This window comes from Punica granatum, chromosome 3 (assembly GCF_007655135.1).
Source record: "Punica granatum isolate Tunisia-2019 chromosome 3, ASM765513v2, whole genome shotgun sequence".
Taxonomy (NCBI): Eukaryota; Viridiplantae; Streptophyta; class Magnoliopsida; order Myrtales; family Lythraceae; genus Punica; species Punica granatum.
This window is the reverse complement of record NC_045129.1, coordinates 21,563,494-21,580,115: the sequence shown is the minus strand read 5'-3', so window position 1 is coordinate 21,580,115 and position 16,622 is coordinate 21,563,494. Positions and strand designations below refer to the sequence as shown.

Below are 16,622 nucleotides of genomic sequence, written 5' to 3'. Positions count from 1 at the left end.
ACTACTTGAACCTACTCACATTGGTATTTCATATGCACTTTTATTTTTTGAATAAAATTGTGGAAGATATTGCTCTTGAAATTTCGAGAGATCGAGTATCAATTGTTGTTCTCATTCCAATAAAATAATATTTCTCGGAACTTGAACTTGTGTTTTCCTCTTTACGAGAATCGAAACTGTTTACAACCAAACCAATACCTTGTTGGTAAAAAATTATAACTGATATTACTCTCGCAATTTTAAGAAATTGAGCATTAAAGTTTATTATCCCTCCAAATAAGTATATTTTTCGGAACTCGAACTTCTATTTTCCTCCGACAGGGGCTTGAAACAACTTATCAGTTACCACTAAACTAATATTTTATTGGTTGTTATGTACCTTTACTTAGTTTTTATTTTTTTCGTTCATAGACTCATGATTCCATATAACTGAAATATATCTTCCTGAGGATTAACAACGATCCAACCGGGATTTATTTCAGCCTTGAACATCCCTGCTCTCACCGAAAGGATAAAAATCTTCTACCAAAAAAGAGTAAAATATCTTCCAATGGCAATAGAATTCTACATGGAAAACCATCACAGAAGAAAAGGAAAAAAAAGTACATCAGTCAGAACAAATTAACTATATACCTCCCTCCTTCATATCCATAAATTGCACCGCCCGACCCCCTTGCACGCCCCTCGCGTGCCTTGCTCTTTGCCCTCTTCGTCATCCCTTCTTCATTTGAAACAATCTTCCGCCACCGAAACCTGCCCCCATATCATTTTCAGAATATGGCATCCTATGGCACAATCCCGGCCTCTGCCGGCGCAGGCGAGTCCCCTAAACTCGAGTACATCTCCCGCCCAAAGGAGCGGTTCAAATCAGGCCTTGCGAACCGCCGTCTTTGGAGGGAGATGTTCAACATTCAGTCGATGAGGCTGCCTTCAAGCTTCTCCCACTCACTCTCCCGGGCCAGAACCAATATCGTCTACTTCCGGGCAAACTACGCAATCATAGTGCTGTTAGTCCTCTTCCTCGGCCTGCTCTGGCACCCAATCTCGCTCATCGTGTTCATCATCATCATGGCTGCATGGATCTTCCTCTACTTCCTGAGGGACGAACCGCTTGAGGTGTTCAGCAGGACAGTCGACGACCGCCTGGTGCTGATTGTGATGGCGGTGCTGACGGTCGTGTTCCTTCTGCTGACCCACGCGACCATCAACATTCTAGTGGCGTTGCTGATCGGGGCGGCGGTTGTAGTGGCCCATGCCACCCTGAGGAAGACGGACGACCTGCTCGTGGACAACGAGACCGGTGGGACGCGAGGGTTTATGACGGGTGTTGCTGGAAGTGGATCGCCGCCCTCCACTTGACTTGATTGCTTCCCTGCCCCTTTTCTGTGAACGCTTTCTCGGTCATTTGCTTCTCTTTTCCTTTTCTGGCCAAATCAGTAATTAATCTCCGTTACTATTGTCAATTTTGCTCTAATGAACCCCTTTTATCTTTTTCTTTTAAGTTTTACTTGAGTTATACCCGCACTTCATACACAATGATAAAAATAAATAATATGATTATTAATAATTTATTTCATTAATATATGAAATTGATATTTAAATATTATTCACTCTTAATTGGAAAAATAATAAATATTTATGTTATCTCTAACTCGTTGGCAATTTTAATTAGAATGTAATTTAAAGAATTGAATTATCATAAAATACGAGATAAGTAATTAAATTGCTAATTATATTATTGGGGAAGAAAATGGACGTACAATTGAGAGGAGAGCATGGAGAGAAACAAAATAGGAGGAGAAATGAGATTAGTGAGAATTTTTTAAAAATAAATTTATTTTTTTGTTATAAGGGAGATCTATGTGCCTTATACAGTGAAATACAAATTTTAATAATTAATAAATTACGGGAATGGAACTTGCAACCTCATAGTTGACAAGTGAGAGTGTGCATCACTAAATTACATTCCTTTTTTTGTAATTTTACCATTAATTAGTCCCAAATCAATAGCTCACTATTAATTACAATCTATTCTTTTTTGTGAAAATATTAATTAAAATATATTCAGTAATGGTAATTTGAAAAAAAAAAAAAACCAGCTTTAGCACGGCTATGTTGGAACTATATATCAACTATTATGGTTGACACACTTAACACCAAAATCAGTATGTACACACGTGGTATAATTTATCGAGTTTTCACTCCCATACCCATATACTTATATACTTTACGTACATTACATTTGCGCCCAAAGATGATTTAGTCATTGTTGGGATTCATGACCCAAAGAAACACAAAAAGGAAATGATTGTAGGGATGTACCCTAATACGAGGAGATGAGGTCGTATCAGAAACTGCCACATCTCTTTGCTTGACCGATCCCATTTGCATTGATTTCCGCACTAGATAGCTAGGATATTCATAATATATAAGAAGAAAATCAAGAAATGGAAAAAAGAAAAAGGAAGAAAAACCAATAGAAGGGAGCTATAGGTGGAGTTCGACGAATCCGTTTTAAACAGGTAAAATAAAATATTTTTTCGGTGAGTAAAATAAAATATTTTAAATTTCAGAATACTAGAAAAGAAATTAACATATAGAAAAAAGGGAATCGGAAGAATAGAGAAGATGGGGCTGGACTTCTCGGTTCTTACTTTTTACCCTACCCTAATCTGTTGATTTTTTATTTTCTGAAATTCAATTGTTTTTTAATTTTTAGATTTAATTTCATTGTTCTTCTAAGTTGTAAGAACCTAAAAGACAAAATATGTTATTTTCTAGTGCTTCAGTGTCTTTAAAATTTTCTCATCGTTTTGGCAACAATTTGTTGGAAGTACCTTGTTGGAACATCTAAAAGAGATGCATTCGCATAGTCAGAAATATCATTCAAGCGGATATTGAACCTACACATAGTACCCTGTTTTGGTCCATTCGAAACCACTCTGTTTACCCAACTGTTTATGAAAATAATGTGTTTGAAATGGTATCCTATATTTGAGTCGGACCAAGCCCCCAGATCTCAATTGAACCCAAAGCACGTGGGAAGGCACCTGGATCATGACTGTGAAACGAGCCTAAATGGTGGGCCACCAACCTGCGAATATCGCCAGGGGAGGGCACAATGAGCTCGACTCTTCAAGGATGAAGGACCTCTCTGATAGGCAAACGACCTCCGAGATGAAAGGGCTCGATGAGCCCCGGCCTCCTATCGAGACGAGGGGCAGGCGAACTCCTCTCCCCTTGGAAAGGCTCGACGAGCCCCTCCTTATGACAACAAGAGGTCATTAAGCCCCTTCCAGCAAGAGGAAAGGCCACCAAGCCCCCCCCACCCCCCAGCACAGTGGCTGGCGCTCGATGAGCCCTACCAGCACGAACAAAGGTGCTAGATGATGCAAATCGTAGCACAATTTCAAGGGATCTAGTTCAAGTTCCAATTGGACCGGTTACGAGGGCATGAGCAAAAAAGTTTAAAGATGTACTCAACGGCCTAATTAAAGAGGTTTGGGCTCAAGCAAATTCGTGGAGGCCCATTGAGCATGAACCACGTGATCAACAAAGATGCATCAACATGATTCAAGTTCTAGAAGATTTAGGCCAAGGCTAAGCTTAAATTAGCAATTATTTGAGGGAGTCGAAGTACAAGAAAACTCGTGAATGGAAGTCGAAGTACAAAGTGATGGATTTTTGCGATGCGATGAGAGACCACTGGAAAAGTAATGTCTATAATGCAGATGATTAATCCCATGATAATGTCATTTTTTAGAAGTTTCTAGAATATTTATTGAAGATCAAGAGAAGATATCATTAGATTTGTTTAAAGTTTAAATCTCATGGAGATATTCTAGAAATATTTAGATTTCATATCTTTATAGATTAAGTCATATCTCTATCGATACTTTAGATTTTATTTTCCTTATCTTTACGAAGAGATATGGCCAAATTAGGATTAGTTTTGGTTTATATATACTTATCTTGGTTAATTTTTAAAGGATGAACATTCATAAAATTGTGAGAGTATTCTCTTTGGTTCTTGAAGAGCTAATTCGAACTTATTGAAAATTTTCGTGGCGTTCATCATCGACTTATCAAACGGATTTCCACCACCGTTTGTGGCATCTTCCTATACCGAGATTCTTGTTTCGCAGTAAACAATGAGTTGATATCAGTTATACCAAGGTTCTTGTTTATGTCGTAAACAATGGGTCGAATGTTTGTCAATCAATTCTGATCATAGAACGATCTTGGGATCTTTTTATTGTCGGGTCTCATTATTCTTAGCGGGAATCGCATCACTAGACGAGCCCCAACAACAACTGCTGGGGCTCGATGGGCCCCAGCAACAGGAGCTAGGGCTCGATGAACCCTAGTACTTCAAGATAGAGGGGCTGTCGGACCCTCCCAAGAGTGAAAGATCATGATTTTTTGTCTCATTTACTCAACATCTTATAGAAGTTACAAACACTGCTTAATTCTGGAAAAGAAATGGAATTGTATAGTACGTCTACCTAGTTAGGTTTAGAGGAAGAGGGAAAATTTATTCTCTTGGTAGTATTAGTTGCAAGTAGCTTAGTGGGTTATGTAGATATTAATAGTAAATAATTATAAACTATTAAAAAATAAAGAACAATATAAAACAAAGAGGAAAAGATGCTTGAATGCCAATTCACATCAAGTTAAGTACTTCTAGTTCCTTTGAGACCCTTAACTTCCATTTCTAGCTTTTGTATTCACATCATATTCAAGTTGTTTAGGAAACGACATAATTTGGAGATCCTTGGATACAGAACTGAGGATATGATAAATGAAAGTCTTCCTTTCGCCTCATATCACTCAACTCGGTGCCCATTTCAAAAAATGATGATACAATGTGTGCGCACCCGAATTTCATCTCGTCGGGGCACGCATGCGCGAAGCCTATGCAATGCGGCTTGGGAGTGCCCACCTTCCTGGGGACGCGCGACGGACGCACTTGAGAAAGAGTCGCCACTTGCCATTTTACGACCCGAAGGTCGAGGGCCGGCAAGTTACCCGGGTCTAGGGGTACGGGGTACACCTAAATGCTAAGGCAATGGTTGTACGGAATCGGAAATTCCGAATTCGGGGGTTCTATTATATGCGGGCCTATATCCCGCACGCCCTTTCGGTACTCTAACTTGCTAAGCTTGCCATTTTGTTTATTTACCGCGTGATTTAGAGTTGTACTCGACTCGCCCGTTTTGACACCGTAAATTCGATGAATTGATCAAGTTGGGCCGAACATCCAAAAGGTGAGTATGTTGGTGCATCGAGGAATCGGTTCACTATCTTAGCGCTACAGTTCACCGAACCATGATGGCCGATTCCCTGCGTGAACCGAGGCCACGAGTATCCGAGCTCACTCACCCTTTGGTAGGAATAGACCAACTTAACCGATTCGGCATTCGGACCTCTCGCTCATCGATCGGGATCCTTACAAGTATATGAATGAACATACAAATAGAATTCTCACAATGTTCTCTCGACTAATTACAAAGTACAACTGAATGAGTAAATGGATCTCGATCGGCTTGCATTGGGCCAATATTCCGCTCCAACTCACCGTATATTTTGAATAACCGATAAACGAATTAAGGCAACGCGGGCTCAAGGAGCCGGGGGTCGGGTCCGATCGATCCAACGGTTTACGGGAGAACCGGTCGGTTCTCACTGTATCCGATGGACCGATCGAGTTCCCGGGTGATATCTAGATCCGTTTCACACGCCCAATCCAAATTGCCTTCCACATAGGCCGTGTCAGCACCCCATTTTGGTCCACCGGCTTCCCGCACAAGGATTCCCGACTGAAACTCGGGACACTATTCATCGCCCGGCAATCGGAGGCAAATAGGCGGGCACGGGGTCATGAACAATAAAGAAAAACACGGTCCACCGAGAAAGGCGGAAGAAAGCAGTCAGAAGAACAGACGAACGAGGAATCCCGAAAACATCGGAGCTGGCATTGTGGCACTATTCATCACTGAGTCACCGAAGCACCGAAAGGTGCCCAATATGGGGCTCCAAAAATCCCTCCTAGTGCCAAAATGACCAATGACACGTCCGGGCGCATTTCCGGGACATCCTGCTTAAGCCGGGACACCTCGATCCCCCACGGACGCCTTTTCTGACAGAGCTCCCGGGGTTCGCTCCACTGACAAGCAAGCGGCCCCTCAAAACGGGTCTACAGGCGCCCAGGGACCACCAGGGCCAGGGAACAAGTTTCAGACAACCTTCCGGAACTCGGCTCGATCTCCCGAAGTACGCTTCAGTGATCACGAACGCCTCCCGGTGAACCTTCGGGTATTTCCACGGAAAGCAGAGACCACAACGATCTCTGAGTACCTCACGATAACCTCCAAGCACTTCAAGGCATTCAAGGCACACTGAGAAAATCCTGGTCGAAGTCCCTAGGCCTTCCCGGGCCAACGGTCCCCGACCGAGGACAAACGGGCCAACGATCCCCCGCAGGGCAAAAGGATCGTCAAAACAAACGCAAGGATGCACAAAGGTCAATCGGGGGTCGAGGGGCGCTAAATTCCACTCCGAACGTCTAAACGGGGCGAAACCGATTCCCGAGGCGCCGAGTCGCCCGAACGTTCGTCCACGCGACGCATGGCGATATTGGGCTCGCTCAAATCCTCGTAGTCCAAGCATTCCAAATCTTCAAATTAATTGGACATCGGAGGTCGGACGCGAGCTCAATCAAGTCTCAAGCGTTTGCCGGCTTTTCTCCTAATCGGATGGGACCCACAGCCTAGCCAAGCCAAGCCATCAAGCCGCGGCTCAACCCAAGCCATGGCTCAACCCTCGGCTCGGATTGGACAGCCCAAGCCGCGGCTCAAGCCTCTCCCACCGTCGGCTCCAACTCACCCCCACCACACATTTGAATTTCCCTCCCATCCATCACCTCCCTCCATCCATCCATGACTTCCTATCACATCCTATCACACCCATCACTCCTTCCTTTCCTTTCCCCACACTCTACAAGACATCTACCCCTCCCTAATTCCCCATTGAAATTCGGCAGCCCTAGGTTAGCCCACTAAACCACACTTAACTTCACTTAATCAAGTCATTAGCCTTCCCTTTATAAGCCCTTTTACCATTAGACTTAATGATTTCTTCAATTTCACTCTCTCTCAAGCCAATCTCTCTCAAGAACTCTCTCAAACCTCAGCCCATCCCCTCACTTCCGTCCACCCTTTGCCAAGGCCGAAACCGGCCAAAACCGCCGGAAAACCACCCGGTATTCCGGTAACCACCCGACCCGACTTAACCCAAAAATTCTCAAACTTCATAGCCTACATATTTCCTACCCCCTAAGTCCATTTCCGGACTTGGATTTTCGATTTGAGGTCCCCAACACCCCGTTCCAGTCGAAATTGCAATCGGGTTCCGAGACCCTCACCGCGCGCACCGAACACTAACGGCGTGCCATTTCATCCCACGACCTCGGAGAGTCGTGCCATCACATTTAAAGGGTTCCTCACAACCCTCACCCTACCCCGTGAAGAGGTGGTCACGGTCCGAGGGCCGACCAACCGTGCACGACCTCCGTTCTACCCATTTTCACTAACCGGGTTTCTGTTTTTTTTTTACCGGAACTTCTCTCGTCGTTTCCGACTTATTCAGGGTTCGGCACGCTCGGAGCTTTCCACGACCACCTAGATCTACTCCTTAGGAGTCCAACGAGCCCGACCTCGCACCGTGCCGTGACCGGAGCTAGCGTGCCAAGCCTTTCTCCCGTGACTGCTACAGCCGCGCCTTACCCGGGTCACCCACTGTCCGCAACGTCCAGCCGGGTCTAGCGACTCCCACGGCCACTTCCCCGACTCTTTCCCTCTTGCAACGAGGCTAGGTAACATCCCTTTACAACTTAGAAGAGTTAGGACTTTCTATCTTTACTTGTATGAAGTGTTTATACGTTTTAAAAGTCGGTATGCATGCAAGATTTCATTTTTCTTTTAGATCCGAACTTGCCATGCATCCTCATGCAACGTACGTGTTCCATCTTGTTATTCTACGTCTATATGATCGTGTAAACATGCATGTATACGTGATGTGGTCCGAATCTAGGGGAATGAAACGGATATAGACTCGAGAGAGCCACGGAACCTCCCGGCCGAACCTCATAGGGGATGGGCCGTGAGCCTCCTTGGCTCCTTCGAGTCCACAACCGTTTCATTCTCTCGGATTAGACCATCTCCACGTTCGGGAAGGTCCTAACAGTGGCTAAGAGGTGTCTAACGAAGGGAATGGCTCGGAATCTAGGAGGGAGAGCCCTTAGATGGTTCGGTTATGTCAAAGGGGCTCACGGCCATACCCTTGCGATGGGTGATCCGTGAGGCTCCTTGGCCTAACCGAACCCCTAGGGCTCTTCTTTCTCCTTGATGCCGTGTATTTCCCATGTAATATCACTAAGACCACCATGAAATAAATTAAGTTCATTCGTTAATTCCATAAATATGACTCGTTGTATGCTTTGTGTGTTTATTCATGTAAACCGTGATCGTGTTAGTCCCGATTTAGGGAAATATACATTGTTCTCATGTGCGGATTGTTTGATGCATGCAATGATCGGCTAGGAATGACACGAAAGACCCATCGAGACTCGAACCGGGTCAAGGAGTGTTCGGCCGATCACATTTGGGGAATGGCCGAGCCCTCCTTCCACTCCTTGGAGCCTCGTTTGGTCTTTCCGTCCTTCCGAAGACGACCCTTGGAATTGTTTTTTTTATCATATTCCCCTTTAATCATATTCTACATGATTATTATTTATTAGGCTTGCTAGATCCGGACGTCGCACGTCGGAACCGTAATTGCAACGAGAATTAATAATCACTGAAGGATTTCACAAATGGGAAAACGGGATGCGCATCATTCGGTTAACTAAGTCACATGGACTAAATAATCGGGTTAATTGATCCTTAATTGGTAAAACGCATCGATGATTTACGGAACGGCGTGAATCTCCTTTTCCACTAAAATTCACAATTTCAAAATACCGAGATGCGTAACACGAATAGAATTGATGTCTAGGGAATACTCACGTGCCGTGACTCGAGTCCGGGCCCAATTTGAGGCGGCCCGAGTCGGGGCACGAGAGTCCTCCTTAGACTCCCTCGTGCAACACGATCTCCAATTTGTATACGAACACCACAATTTTATCATCCAAGGGCATAATCATCATTCCGTGATTCACCGATACCCTAGGTTTAGGGAGTTGGAAACACCTAGAACTATGAACGAAAAAGGGCAACCCGTTCGGGTACGAGTTTCATTCGTGTGGCCCATTTCGTTCGTCTTCGGTGTTTCCTTCTTCCTATTGTAGATTCAGTGGGGATCATTTTATTTCAGTTACAAAACACGAACAACCGGATTAATCGTGCATTTGGCCTAATCAAACACTAGATAATAAATAGGGGGAATGGTAGATTCCAATCTAGAGTCAAAACACGAGTTTGGCTAATTCGGTGAAACCACAGTGACACTTAACTGAATAAGAGTCATAAAATAAACACACATATGTAATTGGCTTAGAACCTTATCCTAGCCCGCCCTCTATGTTTGCCTAGGTTAGATGCATTGTTTGCCAATCAACCACGGGTAATAACTGATTAAGTCACGTACATTCGACTTAATACACCACTTGTCTGTATTCACCGACAATTGTCAGTTGTTGTCTGTAACGTGTCAGTTATATCAGTTTTCTTCTGTTTTGTTCTTGCTTTTGATGATTTATCGCGATTCGGGCCTGAGCCCATAGGCTACGTGTTACACGGGGTCCAATGCCCCAAACTACCGAACACGAGGTCCAACGCCTCCTAATTCACCGAGCGCGTGCAACCCGAGTGCGGAATGGGATCTAGCCTCGATTCACTGTCACACTCCGAATGCGGCCTATGTGGAAGGCGGATTTGGATCGAGCGTGTGAAACGGGTTTAGATATCACCCGGGAGCTCGATCGGCCCATCGGACACAGTGGGAACCGACCGGTTCTCCCAAAGACCGTTGGATCGATCGGACCCGACCCCCGGCTCCTTGAGCCCGCGTTGCCTTAATTTGTTTATCGGCTATTCAAAATACTCGGTGAGCCGGAGCGGAATATTGGCCCAATGCAAACCGATCGGGATCCATTTACTTATTCAGTTGCATTTTGTAATTTTACGAGGGAACATTGTGAGGATTCTATTTGTATGTCCATTTACTTGTAAGGATCCCCGATCGGTGAGCGAGAGGTCCGAGTGCCGGATTGGTCAAGTTGGTCTATCGCCACCAAAGGGTGAGTAAGCTCGAATAATCATGGTCTTGGTTCGCGCAAGGAATAGACCGTCACGGTTCGAAGAACTGTAACGCTAAGATAGCGAACCGATTCCTTGACTCACAAGCCTACTCATCTTTCGGATTCTTGGCCCAACTCAATCGATTCATCGATTTTACGGTGTCAAAACGGGCTAGTCAAGTGCGACCCTAAATCACGCGGTGAATAAACAAAATGGCAAGCCTAGCAAGCTAGAGTACCGAAAGGGCGTGCGGGATATAGGCCCGCAAGTAATAGAACCCCCGAATTCGGAACTTTCTATTCCGTACGACCATTGCCTTAGCATTTAGGTGTACCCCGTACCCCTAGACCCGGGTAACTTGCCGGCCCTCGACCCTCGGGTCGTAAAATGGCAAGTGGCGACTCCTTCTCATGTGCGTCCGTCGCGCATCCCCGGGAAGGTGGACACTCCCAAGCCGCGTTTGCTTAGGCGCGCGCATGCGTGCCCCGACGAGATCAAATTCGGGTGCGCACAGCTTGGCGACTCCACTGGGGACTTAGAGGGTTCGGGCTCGTTCCCGCTTGTTTGTTTGCTTGTCTATTTACCGCTTTCCGCATTTCCCGCTTATCTACTTTACGCATCTTATTTCCCGCACATGCATTGCACATCATACTAGATTCTTAGGGACCTTGTCCGACATCCCACGGGCACCAATATAGGAAGCTAGGTTAGTCAGAGGTTCCGAGTAAGGGAACGGATCGAGTCGGCTATGCCACCGAACCGGCCCCCAAAGATCCTCGCTCGATTTCAAGGAATTCACACCCTTGAGTCGGGAGCCCCCATCCCTAGTTAGCGGTTCTCCCAGTAGCACTAAAAACCATGCATACACAGGGACCGTCATGCTGGACCAATTTTTACCTCCATGCCGTCAACCGACCCCAAGTCGAGTCCTTGAGTCGGCCCGTAGTTTTTTTTTAGGACGGGCATTTTTGTTGTTTTTATAAGAAAGAGCGATGTATACTGTAAAGAACACAACTATAGTTTATCTTTCCGCACTGCATACATTTTTTCGAAAAACCTAGGACATTACATTGATTTGATCCTAAAAATGTTAAGCCGACATCTCCCATCTAGGTAAGGATGGACCGCCCGGCTCCAGGTCTTAGGCTCGAAGCAATCACACCGCCAAGGCAAGACATCATGCGCATCTGGAGGACTCTCCGATCGGTGGACCACGCATTCATCCAGGACATCATCGGAGACGTGGTCATGCTCACCGAGACCCCGGTAGACTGGATCTTCTTGAGGACTGCCACCGAATTTTGGGATCCCGAGCACGCAGTATTCAACTTCCAGGGTACGGAGTTAGCTCCTACGATAGAGGAATACACGGCACTCATCCAGAGGCCCACACCCACGACCCAAGGCATATTCAGGCCCAACCCGTTCACAACCATCCAGGGTCAGCTCTCTGCTCTTCTCCGCATACCCGCTCAAGACTTCCACGAGGAGCTTCATCAAAGGTGGGATCAAGGCATCCGGATTGCATGGCTCTCCGATTGGACGCTCCTCCGCGCAATGACGCCTACTACGGCTTCCTATCAGCGCGATGCTTGCCACGGATTCCTGCTCTTGATCTTTGGCACCCTCCTGTTCCCGTACTCGCCGAATCTCATCGACGGGGCTATAGCCCAAGTCATCCTCCAAGCGGTAGGAGGCCATCGTTATGTGGAGGCTTTGCTAGCCGAGACCGTTCGGTCTCTTGACTATGTCAGGGAGGTTCGGCGTGGAAGGATGAGAGGATCTCCGCACTTGCTACAGATTTGGCTTCTAGCTCATGTCCGCCCGTTCTGCACGTCACATCCGTTCTCCTACATCGCCGATGAGCGCTCGCTGATCGAACGCTTGGCACCGGTCATCCCACCTCCCGAGCACAGCTTCTCGGAATGGAGGCGCTTTTGGCGCGAGCTGACGCCCTCACGATTCCTTTGGGTCGCCCGATGGAACCCCGGCGGCCCCATGATCACGGGATGTCCCGGAATCGTGGGAGTTCCCCTCCTCAGCCATTTGGGGAGCACCCTCATATTTCCCGGCCGAGTAATCAGATAACTCGGCGGCCTACAGGACATTCCCGCCGAGGCGGACCGTCTACCTTTCCGTCTCCAATGGGCCGACTCCACGTCCACAGCCCCCGATAGGTTCCTACAGATTCGGGAGATCCGCCGTCAGCGGGATGTTAGCACCATACAGCGCCTGTATTTCCCCGAGCATCCTACCGACGAGGAGCGAGCATTTTCTGCCACCTCAGCATACGTAGCCCAGTTCTACCCGCAAGGATCGACACCACCACAACGGCCTTAGGCCGCCCCGACTCTCCGCGCTACATCCACCCTCGCTCCCGAAGCCGAGAGTTCTATCCAAGCGGCCATGCACACGGAGCTACGGGCCGTCAGGGAGGAACGGGATAGGCTCCGTTGCGAGCTTGTCGACGCCCGCGCAGAGGTCGCGGACTACAGGGAGGTTCAGACACAGCTGACTCGAGCACGCGCCCGGGTCGCACACTTAGACCGGGAGATGGCCCGCTTGGACGCGGAGTTGGATCGAGTGCATAAGAGGCGCGCAACCTCGCCCATCCTTAGGATTAGTAGGCGCACCCATTTTTTGCCCTCGCTCGGGCCCACGCCACTTTCGAGCGGCCACCGAGCGCAAAGGGATGTCGGCTTTACATTTGTGTTCCTTTCCTTTCTTCCGAATGTTCTATTTTGTAAAACCGTGGAACTTGGAGCCAATCAATGTAATGACATTAGTGTTTTGAAAGCTCATGCATCTCATACATTTTGTCATTTTACTTAATTCCGCACTCATCATTTGAGATATTGGTGTCTGTCCTTACACATTCTTGGAATCTAGGTGATTACCACTGGCGTCACACCGCTACCCGACTCGTCAACGTCTCAGAATGGCGGAAGGAGATCACGTCGATATTTCCGAAGAAGTCAACCCTTCGGTCCCGACCCTCTCTCAACCACCGCAGACACACGCTCTACCACCTCTTACTCCTGCAGGCGTACTCCCCGCATACTCTGGCGCCCTTCCGACGCATCTCCCGCCCCCGGCACCTTCAGGGGCGCCTCTCCCACCGGCCTCACCAACATCCGCAGCCACCGATGACCAAGCCCGCATTGCGGCCCTCGAGGGCACGGTCAACCAAATGGCCACTAATATGGCGGAGCTGCTCGCATTGCTTAGAGGACCCAACCGGGCCTCCTCGAGTTCTACTCCTCCCCCGGGACCGGGACCAACAGTCGATCCGACCCTGTGGGCTCCACCGATCCAAGCCCCGGAGAACGTTGAAGCTCCCGCACCGCCAACGCTGTATACGCCCACGGTCCACCCCTTCACAAGTCAATTTCCGCCACCGCCGGCCCCTTCGGTAGTCCCTCTTCCACCGGCTACCTTCCTATCCGCGGAGCACACCCTGTCTGCACCTCCACCTGCTCCCATACCGGCTCCGGCTATGATCTACACGGCGCCTCCGCCGACGGTTTTCCCGGCAACCACAGCACCTGCTCCAACTCATCCTCAAGCCACGGAACTCCCTCCTTATCCGACTCTGCAGCCTCACGTCGGTCTCTCCTACCAGGCACCGCCCCCCATAAACACCACCTTCCACGAACCGGGCACGCCGACTCATGCGGCCCAACTCGCCTCACCAACGCACTTCTTCCCCGAGGCCGACGCCAAACAGGAGCGTAGGTTGAAGCGAGTGGAGGAAACTATACGGGCCCTACAAGCGAACGACGTTCGCCCCAACACCCGCTACGGCGACTGTAGCCTATTCCCGGGCATGCGGCTGCCCCCGAAGTTCAAGGTTCCAGAGTTCAAGACTTATGAAGGCACGACGGATCCGCGCCACCACCTCCGCCATTACCGAGGGAAGATGCTGCAGTATTGGGAATACGAGGAATTCGTCATCCACTCCTTCCAGGATAGCCTGTCAGGATCGGCCCTCGATTGGTTCATGTCGTTGAAGGCCGAAGACATCCCAACGTGGGAGGACCTCTCCCGGAAGTTCACCGACCAGTATCGGTATTGCGCAGAAGCGCCTCCCACCCTATTGGAGCTAAGCACCAAAGAGATGGCGAGGGGCCAAAGGTTTGAGGAGTATGCTGCCAAGTGGCGAGCCCAAGCGGCAAAGCACATCCCTCCGATCAGCGAGGTGCAACAGATCCAATTGTTCCACTCCACGCTGAGAGGGGTATATTACTCGCACTTGTTGGCGCACACTTCGTCGTTCTCCGACCTCATCGAGGCCGGAAAGAAGTTGGACTTGGGCATCAAGCTTGGAAGAATGGAGGAACCCCACCAGCAAAGGAGAGGAGTCGTCAAAGAAGGTCTCCGCGACATCATCATCCTCAAGCGGGAGAAGGGGAAAGGAAATTTCGGTGAATACCGTCAGCACCGCGCAACAGGCCCCCCAGCAATATTCGATGAACTACACGGCGGCGCCTCCCGCAGCTCCCTCATTCGCCCCGCAGGCACCTCAGTATCGACCTCAAGCCCCTGCCCAATCAATCTACTATTCCGCACTGCCGCCTCCACCCATACCTGCGGTGTCGTCGCCCGTCGTCCATCATTATGCCCCTGCTCCATCCCAAGCCCCTCAATATCAACCTCCGGCTCCTAGGACTACTCAGCCGGCACAACGGGCCCCGCCCCCGCAAAGTCAACAGGGCGGCACACCACAACCGCGACCCCGCCGACAATACCCGGCCCTACCGGTCCCGCTTTCCCACATCTATCGGCAAGTTCGCGATAAGATCGGGACAATAGCGCCCGGCCCAAGCTTCGATCCCACCATCCAAGATCAAAGCAAGCAGTGCGAATACCATCGGGGTGCACCAGGGCACACCCTGGACACTTGTTGGAGATTGAGGGAGAGGGTTCAGGAAATGATCGATGCGAAGGAGCTCGTATTCAATGCTGTAAGGCCTCCGAACGTACAGGCCAATCCTCTTCCTGACCATGGGCCGGCTCCGGGGCCTTCCATCAACATGATCACCGTGTGCACGTCAAGCGAGGACGAAGGCAAACAAGATGGGTTCTCTCCCGTTGTGATTGAATACGTACCGACGGAAGTCGCAGTCGGGTTCACCGGGGTAGACGTGCCTCATGCCCCGCTTGTCATAGACGTCCCCGCCCGGGAGCCATACTCGAACGATAGGGTCCCCTGGACCTATGAGGGAAGTGTCGGGAGGCTAGAGCAACAATTCGGTGTCATGGGCATAACCCGCTCAGGGCGGCTATATGAGAACCCGGCGACCACCGACAAAGGGAAGGCACCCGCTGCCGAAGAAGAGAGGAGGCCTAGCACCCTGCCTGCTTCGTCCAAGAAGGTGACAGAAGAGGAGGCCGAAGCCTTCATGAAGGTCATCAAAGCAAGCGAGTATAAGGTGGTAGAGCAGATGGCCAAATCTCCGGCCCACATCTCGTTACTTGCCCTCCTACTCAACTCGGAACCTCACAGGGAGGCCCTCATGCGCGTCCTGACGGCCGCGCAAGTCCCCAAAGGGACGCCCCCGGACCGGATAGAGGAAACCGTCAACTCTATTTTCTCCAACACCATCTCGTTTTCGGACGATGAGCTCCCCTCTGAAGGATGCGCGCACTCCCGGGCACTGCACATCGTCTGCAAGTGCAACAACCATATCGTGGGCCGGGTCATGATCGACAACGGTTCCGCGCTCAACGTATGCCCGGTGACCACTTTGAAGCAGATGAATGTGGATCTCAACCGCATCCGCCCTAGCAAAACAGCGGTCCGAGCCTTTGATGGTTCGAGGAGAGAGGTGAACGGTGAAATCGATCTCCTCATAGATATCGGCCCATGCTCCTTTAGCGTCACATTCCAAGTTTTGGATATCCCGAACGCCTTCAGCCTACTCCTTGGGAGGCCTTGGATCCACTCGGCCGGCGCCATTCCGTCCTCGCTACATCAGAAGGTGAAATTCACCGTCGAGGAGAAGATCATTACGGTCAAAGGGGAGGAGGATTACGCCATCTATAAGGAGACGGCGGTCCCTTACATCAGCATCGGGGATGACGAAAACCTGCCCTTCCACTCCTTCGAGACCGTCTCCGTTATTCGGGATTACGGAAAGGTCGGGCCTTCCCGCGCCGACCGCATGATAGGGAGGGTCCTTTTGCGCCACCATTACATCCCCGGCACGGGCCTTGGAGCGCGCGGGCAAGGAATCAACCGCCCCATTGAAGTTGAAGCGTACAAGCATAGGAGGGGACTTGGCTTTCGCCCCTCCTGCCATGAAATTATTGAGGCCCGCCGGG

At 49.2% G+C, this 16,622-nt stretch overlaps 1 protein-coding gene across 1 annotated transcript; it reads left to right on the top strand.

Moving 5' to 3' along the window:
* The first annotated feature begins 627 nt into the window (after positions 1–627).
* On the top strand, positions 628–1,501 carry LOC116201137 (PRA1 family protein F3-like). Its single transcript, XM_031532262.1, has one exon. The coding sequence runs from the start codon at positions 778–780 to the stop codon at positions 1,357–1,359; it is 582 nt and encodes a 193-aa protein (XP_031388122.1). The 5' UTR covers positions 628–777; the 3' UTR covers positions 1,360–1,501.
* The last annotated feature ends 15,121 nt before the right edge of the window (positions 1,502–16,622 follow it).